Genomic DNA, 10,233 nt, shown 5'->3' with positions numbered 1-10,233 from the left:
GGCTGGACAAGAAGGGAAGAGGAAAATTCCCTTTTCCCATCTGCTGCATCCTTCCCGTTCACCAAAAACCAGGACAACGTGGTGCTGAGAGCCCCAGGCAGGGCACCCACCAGCCTCTCAGCCACCAAGGCACGCTGGGGCTGGCTGGTTTTGCAAAGACCACTAGAAGGAGTTGAGAAGGTCAGGAGAGGACAGAGACCTTCATGGCCCCGTGAAGAATAGCAAAGCTCCTCTGAGTCACTTGTCCAAAGAGGACAAGGAAGCCAAAGTGCCCCATGCCAAGGGCAAGGCACGAGGGCCAGGAAATGAGCCGGCTTGAGTAAGGCTGGGCTGAGCAAAGGGCTCGCTGTTCAACCAAGAGCTAGATATTTCCGTGCTGCCATCACTTCCCTGCCTGGAACGGGTGGGGTGACGGTCCTTGCAACACCCATGTTATTCTCCCAGAGCCCAGGAGAAAGATGAGGGGCTTTCTCTGCTGCCAGCAATGGGAAGTGACTTTTTTTGGCGGTGTTTTCCCTTGCTGCACCACCCCACGAGCAAAGCCCCCCTGCCAGAGCAGTGGGGAACCTGCCCCATTCCTGCCCCCTTCCTGTCCTGGCCAGCCCCACAGAAATGTGGGCAATAGGAGAAGAAAGCACCTGTAAGAGCTGGGTGTTTAGAATCATAGAAAGGTTTGGGTTGGAAGGGACCTGAAAGATCATCCAGTTCCAACTCCCCTGCCCTGGGCAGGGACACCTCCCACCAGACCAGGTTGCTCCAAGCCCCCTCCAACCTTGGCCTTGAACCTCTCCAGGGATGGGGCAGCCACAGCTTCTCTGGGCAACCTGGGCCAGGCTCTCACCACCCTCACAGCAAAGAATTTCTTTATAGTATCTAATCTAAATCTCCCCTCTTTCAGTTTTAAGCTGTTCTCCCTCATCCTATCACTCACCTCCCTGATCAAGAGTCCCTCTCCATCTCTCACGTAGGACCTCTAAGTACTGGCAGGCCATTATAAGATCTCCCCAGAGCCTCCTCTTCTCCAAGCTGAACAACCCCAACTCTCTCAGCCTGTCCTCCAGCCCCTGGAGCACCTTTGTGGCCTTCTCTGGACCCACTCTAACAGGTCCATGTCCCTCCTGTGCTGAGGACTCCAGAGCTGGACACAATACTCCAGAATGAAGTAGATGGGACTGGTTTAGACCCCGACCTCGCCATACAGGAGGCTGGTTTCATCCCAACCTCCATCCCTGCCTCCTCCAAAAAGGGAGCAGGGGCTGGGCTGGGAACCCTGGGAGAAGCCAAAGCTTCACCCTCATTGCCCCACGGCCCCTCAAAGTGGCCTTGTGGGAGCCCAAACCCAAGCGTGGGTCCGACGATGACAAGTGCCATGGTGAAGCTCTACAGGCGAGCCCCACATGGATGAAGTCCAGCACAGCAGGCTTTGCAGCCTGTGACTACATATGGACTGCAAATCCGCCCGTTCCCCCCCTTCTCTGACATATCCTCGCCAAACATTTACAGCTCCCAGGTCTTCCCAGCGTTTACGCTTCGCTCTGCAAGCGCGGGGTTAAGTTAAGATGCTCTGGAGCTGAGTGGGACGGGTGGCTCCAGAACACACACGTGTAGCATGTAACGTGCGTGCAGCACTTTAAAAAAAAAAAGCATAAGAGCTCTAAAATTAAGCCTTTGCCACTCCCTGTGCTTTTTATTCTGCCCTCTCCCGCCTGTGCCCTGTGACACAGTCTGTCATTTCGTGACCACATGCCATTGCGCTGAGTCCCAGTGAGGATGATGTATAATGCCAGGGGCTGAATGCCTTCCAGCTGCAGCTCCACTGAATTTTCACTGAATTTCACTGAATTTTTTAGAGTTGGAAGGGACCATAGAGATCATCTAGTCCAACTCCCCTGCTGAAGCAGGATTGCCTAGAGCTAGAGCATGTTACTCAGGAGCATCCAGGCGGGTCTTGAAAATCTCCAGAGAAGGGGACTCCACACCCTCCCTGGGCAGCCTCTGCCAGGGCTCTGCCACCCTCACCCCAAACAAGTTCTTCCTCACATTGGAGGGGAACTTCCCATGGTCCAGCTTGTGCCCGTTGCCCCTCGTCCTGTCACTGGGAACCACTGAGAAGAGTCCAGCTCCATCCTCCTTCAACCTACCCTTTAGGTACTTAGGCATTGATAAGGTCTCCCCTCAGCCTTCTCTTCTCCAGACTAAAGAGTCCCAGCTCTCTCAGCCTTTCTTCACAAGGGAGATGCTCCAATCCTTGAATCATCTTTGTTGCCCTTCACTGGACTCTTTCCAGTAGTTCTCTGTCCCTCTTGAACTGGGGAGCCCAGAACTGGATGCAATATTCCAGTTGTGGCCTCACCAGTGCAGAGTAGAGGGGGAGAATGACTTCCCTTGACCTGCTGGCCACACTCTTCCCTCTGCAGCCCAGGATTCCATTGGCCTTCCTGGCCACAAGAGCACACTGCTTGCTCATTGTCATTTTGTTGTCCACCAGGACCCCCAGATCTTTCTCTTCAGAACTTGTCTCCAGCAGATCCACGCCTAACCTGAATTCGGGCACCCAGTTCAAGCCGAGGTTTCCATCTGGCCTCATACCCACATATAGACAGCAGACACAGGCCTTGAACCCTCCAGCACTGCCCTGAAGGTGGCTGCTCCATCCATCACACGCCAGGGACGTCTGGGTGGTACGGGGAGGTGGTGGAAAGCGGTGGAGAAACAGGGAGAGCTGAGCTGGTGGCATCCCCGGGGCTCCCACGCAGCCTTCAGCAGCGACTGGCACCAGCCAAGGGCATCCAGCCAAGGCATGACGCTGGAAGAGATGGCGTTCCTCCAAAGGGAGAGGCTCCTTAGGGTAACGGCTTGCCTCCTCACGCTCAGAAGCTCGGCCCAATGACAGACCCTACTGCATCTGCCCTGGCCGGGCAAAGAGGTTCCTCTAAATGCTGGGGCAAAGAGAAGGCCCACCCCTGACTCACCACCCAGCCCCTAGAAACCCCTTTCCCTGGGAAAATTCAGACTCCTCTGAGTTTTTTTCCAGGCTGCTGGGCTCCCTGTCACAGGGCAAACAGGGAAGGACCAAAGGGATGGATGCTTCATCCCTGGAGGGGTTCAAGACCAAGCTGGATGGGGCCTTGAGCAACCTGCTCTAGTGGGAGGTGTCCCTGCCCAGGGCAGGGGGGTTGGAACTAGATGATCTTTGAGGTCCCTTCCAACCCAAACCATTCTGTGATTCTATGACTGATGGATGGGCTCGGGAGGCTGTAGGTTCACAGCCCCCACAGAGATGGGGCTTGTAGGGAGGAGAACGGGGGGGTGTCTTTCCGTTGCCTGACCCTCTCCCTTTTCTCTCTCCAGCCTCTTTCTTCGGGGACGGCTACGTGGAGATGCCGCTGGCCGACGCTTCCCGCACGGTGCGGCTCCACCTGCAGCTGTACACCAGCCAGGGCAATGGGCTACTCTTCCTGGCCGCCGGCCAGCCCGACCACCTCCTGCTCCAGCTGCGAGCCGGCACCCTGCAGGTCAGCACCATCCCATGGGGCTGGGGTCTAAGGGTCAGGGGAGGATCCGGGGCAAGGACGATGGGGCAGAACCTGCCAAGACCCTTGCCATGGGGTGTGAAGAGCTGAAAGGGAGGTTGGACAGAGAAACAGGAGAACTTTGGGAGAAGCTCCTCACCCACTGCCCAGGGAGCATCGTGGTGACACCTCATGGTCAGACATGGTGCAGAGAACCCTCCAGAGCACGAGGGGTTAGTGAAGAGAAGGGTGAGCTGAGAGCATCCAGAGGAAGGAGAGGTCTCCCCCTTCCTGGCCAAGCCCAACCAGGGTGTGGGAAGTGATGAGGAGGGAAGAGTCAAATTCCCCTCTTGTGGTTATGGTGTTGGCATCCACCATGAAGGGAAAGAGCAGGGAGCATCCGAGGCGCACATCCTGCCTCTCCTGCAGCCTGGGCTGGGCCACCAACCACATCTAAAGGAAAACAGGAGAGCGAGCAAGCAGCTGGCCAGAGATCTCCTTCGTGCAGACCCTGTGCCTCAGGTCCATCTGCTCACCCTCTACTTAGGGAGGCTCCAGGCTGCTGTCTGTGGGGAGCAAAGCCTGCTATTTCCCTTGCCAGCTCCCAGGGATGGAGGGCAGTGGGCAGGATGGAGCAGGGAAAGAGGAGCCAGCATCTGGCAGGGCTTCTCCACGGGGGGAGAAGGAAAGCCCAGAGGCAGGGCAGCAGGACTGGGAGATGGAGGACCCCAGGGAAATCACCCTGAGCCTGGGGTTTGCTGAGAAAGAGTGAAAAAGGAGAGAAATTCAAAGAGCAGGATGGAGGAGGCGTGCCCACGGGGGAATCTTGCTGGGGAGGGAGGAACATGCACAGAGGAAGAAGAGGGCAGGACAGACAGTAGTGAACAGAGGGACCAAACCACTTGTGAAGCCCCCAGGAACAGTCCACGCTTCAGTAGGTATTTCTGGTAGGTGGAGAGGTGTCTCCTTTGCTGCAGATAACACCTTGAGCTGAGCGCTTTCCATGTCCTTCCCTGCAGGCCAGGCTGCAGCTGGGCTCAGAGGAGGTGACACTGCAGTCCCCAGCGGAGCTGCAGCTCAATAACCTGGCGGTGCATGACGTGGAGCTGCTGGTGGAAGATGGCAGGATGACAATGACCATCGATAACCTCTTCAACAGCTCTGTGGACATCGCAGGACCCATACGGGAGCTGGACATCCAGTATGGCCTCTATGCTGGTGGGACAGGCAACCTTGACCTGCCATACCTCGCCGAGGCCAGCTCACCTTTCAGAGGATGCCTCCACTTGGTGACATTCAACGGCCTGGATGTCCTCTCGCCACTCTCCTCTGATGGCAGCTCCAAGATCTTCCACCGGGTCCAGGAAGGGTGCAGCACACAGTTCTCTGCGGAGCCCGAGGACCCCTTCGGGTTCCCAGGGCCACACTCCTACATTGCCTTTCCCACGTGGGATGCGAGGCAGGAAGCGACCATCGAATTTGTGATAACAACAAGCATCACCCAGGCACCCCTCATCTACCATGCAGGGCTGGAGAATGACTTCTTCTATCTGGAGATCTCCAACGGGCGCCTGAGAGGGTTTGTTGAGAAGGGGAACGGCATCATCGTTCTGCACAACAACGTCTTCATCAGCGATGAGCAGCAGCACTATGTCAAAGTCTACATGGACATCCACAAGTTTGAGATCCTGATTGATTACTATGCCTCATCCACATCAAACCGGGGCATCAACAACTACCTGGATCTTCAGGGAAACCTCTTCATTGGAGGCATGAACGAAAAAGCTTTGCAAAGGCTGAGGGAGCACCATCTTTCTTTCACCTCAGTGTGGACCACGACCAACAACTCATTTGTTGGCTGCTTGGAGGACCTGCGGATAAACCTGCAGAGGAGGAGTCTGCAAGATGCTGTGATCACAAAGGACATCACAACAGGCTGCGGAAAGCAGGATCACTACTGGGACTATGACGAGGCATACGAGCAGGATGAGGCACCCACCTCCCCACCTCCAGATGTCTGGTCAGGAGCACCAGGCCTGGTGGTGGAACCGTGCCGGCCAGACAACAGCTTCCCACCTGCCTTCGCCAACATCAGCAAGCTGCTGCACATCAGCCCCCTCATTGTCTCTGAAGGAGGCATGACCTACCTGGAGTGGAAACATGCCCAGCCAACGGTAGACTTGAGCCTTGCAAACATCCGTCATTCCCAAATCCTCTTTAGCATCACCAACGACCCCAGGCACGGCCAGCTGGAACTGGACATTCCTGGGTCCAGGAGCAGAAAGAAGTTCACCTTGTTGGATATTGTGAATAGGAAAGTCAGATACGTCCACGATGGCTCCGAAGGGCCCATGGACCAGCTGATGCTAGAGGTGACAGTGACTGCTCAGCAAGGGGTGCCAGAATGCTTGAGGCAGGGGCAGATGTACCTGCTGCCCATCATGATCAACCCCATCAATGATCCCCCACAGGTGATCTTTCCCCACGGGAACCAGATGACAATCCTGAAGAACACACGAAAACACCTGACCACAGACATCCTGCAAGTCCTAGATGATGACACGTCCTGCGATGACCTCGAATTCCAGCTGCACGGTGGCCAGCAGATGGAGGAGGGTTACGTGGAGTATGACTTCCACCCCGGAGTGCCCATCGAAGAGTTCTCCTGCAGGGACTTGGAAGCAGGCAACATCGTTTACGTGCACCAGAGCGGGACAAACTTACAGCTGACCTTGCAGGTGAGCGACGGCACAGTGCCAAGCCCCATTGCCACCCTGAGCATCCTCGCCATTGACCCCGACATCCGGCTGCGCAACAACACCGGCCTCTCCGTCCCCCAAGGAGGGGCTGCACGCATTACCACAGCCAACCTGTCAGTGGAGACAAACGCCGTGAAGCAACGCGTCGCCATCCTGTATGTCCTCACGGAGCCCCTAAGGTTTGGTGAGGTCCAGAAGCAAGGGAGCACGGGAGGGGAATGGAAAAAAGTCGAGTCTTTCCACCAGCAAGACCTGGAGCAAGGGCGCATCCAGTATTTGAGCACCGATCCAGAGCACCGACTGGAAGATGTTGTGGAGAAGCTGAGATTTGAAGTCCAGGTGGGGCAGAAGGTCTTGCAAAACAACACCTTTCTCATAAGGATTGAAAGAGCCACCATTAAGATGAGGACCATGGTCCCTCTCCAGATGAAGAACAAGCGGCACAGAAATATCACCAGTAAGGAGCTGGAGGCAATGTTGGAAGATCCAAACTCTGCCCCAGTTCCCTTCCATTACGTGATAATCCAGGCTCCCAAAAAGGGAAACCTGGAGCTCCTTGGCAACAGGGTGACCGAAGGCTTCGGATTTACCCAAGACGACCTGCAGAGAAACCACCTGAGCTACAGTGCCACCATCAGGAACTCTCAGCAAGCTGAGGACACCTTCCAGTTTCAAGTCCGCGCCGGCGAGCAGCACTCTCCCCTCTATACCTACACAATCAGCATTGGTGGGGACCCTGATGCACCAGCCCTGACCAACGTCCTCCTGACTGTGCCAGAAGGGGGACAAGCCGTCATTTCCAAGGACCACTTGTTTGTACAGAGCATGAACAGCATGGACTACCTCTACGAAGTGATTGAGGGGCCAGCACATGGGAGGCTGGCCTGGGCTGCGTCCCATGGCTGGGCCTCCAGAGAGGAGATCACGGAGTTCACCAACGACGACATCCTCCACCGCCGGCTGCTCTACCAGCACGATGACTCTGAGACCTTGGAGGACGACATCCCCTTCGTAGCCATCAGGCAGGGCGAGGGCAGCGCTGAGCCTGAAGCCGAGGAGGTGAGAGGTGTTTTCAGGGTCTCCATCCAACCCGTCAATGACCACAGCCCAGTCCAGGTGGTGAACAAGGTCTTCAATGTGGTGCGCAACGGGCAGCACCTGCTGACAACAGATGACATTGCCTTCACTGACAAGGACTCTGGCTTCTCCGACACGCAGCTGGTGCTGGCGAGGAAGGACATTTTGTTTGGCAGCATCGTGTCAGTCGATGACAAAAGCCACCAGCTCTATCGGTTCACACAGGATGACTTGAGGAAGAAGAAGATCCTCTTTGTCCATTCAGGGGCTGACCGGGGCTGGATCCAGCTACAGGTCTCAGATGGCCTCCACCAAACCACAGCCCTCCTGGAAGTACAGGCATCAGACCCCTACATCAAAATAGTCAACAACACCGGACTAGTCATCCACCAAGGCAGCCGAGGGACCATTGACTCCTCTGTCCTCAGCCTGGAGACCAACATGGACATCAGGTCAGATGAAGAGATACGGTTTCTGATAACAGTTCCCCCGAGGTGGGGGACTGTGCTGAAAGGGGAGCAGCCAGTCATGGCCTTCTCCCAGAGGGACCTGCTAGCAGGAGAGATCTCCTACCGCCACAATGGGAGCAGGAACACCCGGGATGAGCTCCAGTTCACTGTAGAAGCAAATGAGGTGGCGGTGGAGGACACGCTGGCCATCAGTGTGTTCTTGGACACTCATCCCAGCCCCCTGCACATCATCAACCACAAAGAAATTCATGTCTTCCAGGGGGAAGGAGCTGGGATCAAGGAGGAGTACTTACTGGTGAGTATCCCTTTCTTTAGTCCTTCCCCAAACCTGCATCACTTCTCTGGCCACCAAACCAGGCCAGACACAGGTGGGACTCAATTTTAATCCCACCTGCCCAGAGCTTTGCCCCCGGGGGTGGAGGCGGGGGGGTTCAGACATAGCCTTGGCAGCAAGGTGACTCTTACAGCTCATCCACAGCAAAGTTTTGGGGGATTACCCAGCTGTGGGGCAGCCCAGCCTCGCAGGCACCAGCCCCCAACTCATGCCTTGTCTCCTCTACACTCCCAGGTGGCCCACGAAGAGATCCCTCCCCAGGACATAGTCTACCTGGTGAGAAGGCCCCCAGCCTCCGGCTTCCTGGCGATGCTTCAGCACAGCCAAGACTCCAATGAGCAGCCCAGCCTGGACCCCATCCAGTCCTTCACCCAGGAGGACATCAACAACGACAGAGTCCTCTACCTCCACTCCAAGCCAGAGGTGGAGCGTGACCGGTTTGTCGTGGACATCACAGCCAGCAGTGCAGACCCACTGGAGGGGGTGGTGGTGAGCCTGGTTGTGCTACCCATCGCCGTCCCCCTGGATGTCCGCAACATCACAGTGCCAGGAGGTGGTTCTGTCATGCTCTCCACAGGCATCCTCAACATCCCCAACACCTACTACAGGGCTCTCGGTGTGGAGTTCAAGGTGCTTGAGCCCCCCCGGTTTGGCACCCTCCTGAACAGCGAGCGGCCTGAGGACGGTGGCCTGCACACCTTCACCTGGAGCGAGGTAGAGCAACCAACATTGCCCACTTGCCCATCACGTTGCTTTCCCAGGGGGGTTGGGAAGAGCCCAAGGGTGGGCTCCAGCCCTCAGAGGCACTGGGAGGCTGGGGAGGGCTACAGGGGCTCCTCTCCCCATCAGAGAGCTCTGCCCTTGGGATGGAGATGCTCAGGATGGTGGGCTTGCCCTGCAGACCAGGCGTGCATCAACCCCAAGGCATGCTTAAATGGTCTTGGAGACATGGGATGGGGATGCAGGCACAGCTTCCCATGGGCATCCTGCTCCCTGTTCCTTGCGCTGGATCCATCCCACAGGGATGCCCCAAAGCAAGTGGCAGGCACCCAACTCCCTCCCTCCTCCCAGGCTGGTGCACAGGTCCCCTTCCCAGCAGGACTGGTGGCCTGTGGCCTCACCCAACCCCTGCCCCACAGGTGGAGAACCAGAGGATCCAGTACAGGCAGGATGGCCCCCGAGCCCATGCCGACAGCTTCACCCTCCTGGCCAACGCCTCCGAGATGGACCGGCACAGTCAGCCCAGGACCCTCTTCGTCACCATCCTGCCCCACAGCTCCAAGGGGCCTCGGCTGAGGGTCAACGCTGGCCTGCAGGTAAGTGTGGGACCATAGAATGGTTAGAACTGGAAGGGATCTTAAAGATCATCAAGTTCCAACCCCCCTGCCCTGGGCAGGGACACCTCCCACCACACCAGGTTGCTCCAAGCCCCTCCAGCCTGGTCTTGAACACCTCCAGGGATGGGGCAGCCACAGCTTCTCTGGGCAACCTGTTTCAGTGTCTCACCACCCTCTTCCAATTTAAAACCATTCCCCCTTGTCCTGTCACTGCACTCCCTGATAAAGAGTCCCTCCCCAGCTCTCCTGTAGCCCCCTTGAGGGACTGGAAGGGGCTCTAAGGTCTCCCCGGAGCCTTCTCTTCTCCAGGCTGAACACCCCCAGCTCTCTCAGCCTGTCCTCACAGCAGAGGTGCTCCATCCCTCTGACCACCTTCCTGGCCCTTCTCTGGACCCATTCCAAGAGGTCCATGTCCTTCCTGTGCTGAGGACTCCAGAGCTGGCCACAGAGCTCCAGATGGGGTCCCACCAGAGCCGAGCAGAGGGGTAGAGTCACCTCCCATAACCTGCTGGTCACGCTTCTCTTGATGCAGCCCAGGATGGTGGTGGGGGGGCTTTCTGGGTGGCTCCGGGGGATCAGCGAGAGTGGGGTACCCTGGGTGCTCAGCGCTAGGACACCCCAAGGAGGTGGGCTTGACCCCACGGGACCCCCCCCCTCCCGGAGGACACAGCAGAGCCGGGATGCAGACCAGAGGCGGGACGATGGGCGCCGGGGAAGTGAGGCGGTTTCCCGGCGGGGCGAGGC

At 57.2% G+C, this 10,233-nt stretch overlaps 1 protein-coding gene across 1 annotated transcript in view; it reads left to right on the top strand.

Moving 5' to 3' along the window:
• Nucleotides 1-1,357: 1,357 nt before the first annotated feature.
• Nucleotides 1,358-10,233, top strand: part of CSPG4 (chondroitin sulfate proteoglycan 4) — a 17,989-nt gene continuing 9,113 nt past the window's right edge. Inside the window, exons 1-5 of the mRNA XM_014944287.1 lie at nucleotides 1,358-1,364; nucleotides 3,352-3,515; nucleotides 4,532-8,113; nucleotides 8,387-8,866; nucleotides 9,292-9,468. Coding sequence (XP_014799773.1) covers nucleotides 1,358-1,364; nucleotides 3,352-3,515; nucleotides 4,532-8,113; nucleotides 8,387-8,866; nucleotides 9,292-9,468 — 4,410 coding nt within the window. The remainder of the gene's footprint in view (nucleotides 1,365-3,351; nucleotides 3,516-4,531; nucleotides 8,114-8,386; nucleotides 8,867-9,291; nucleotides 9,469-10,233) is intronic.

Source organism: Calidris pugnax, unplaced genomic scaffold, assembly GCF_001431845.1.
Source record: "Calidris pugnax isolate Ruff unplaced genomic scaffold, ASM143184v1 scaffold70, whole genome shotgun sequence".
Classification (NCBI taxonomy): domain Eukaryota; kingdom Metazoa; phylum Chordata; class Aves; order Charadriiformes; family Scolopacidae; genus Calidris; species Calidris pugnax.
This window is presented reverse-complemented; position numbering and strand designations above follow the sequence as displayed.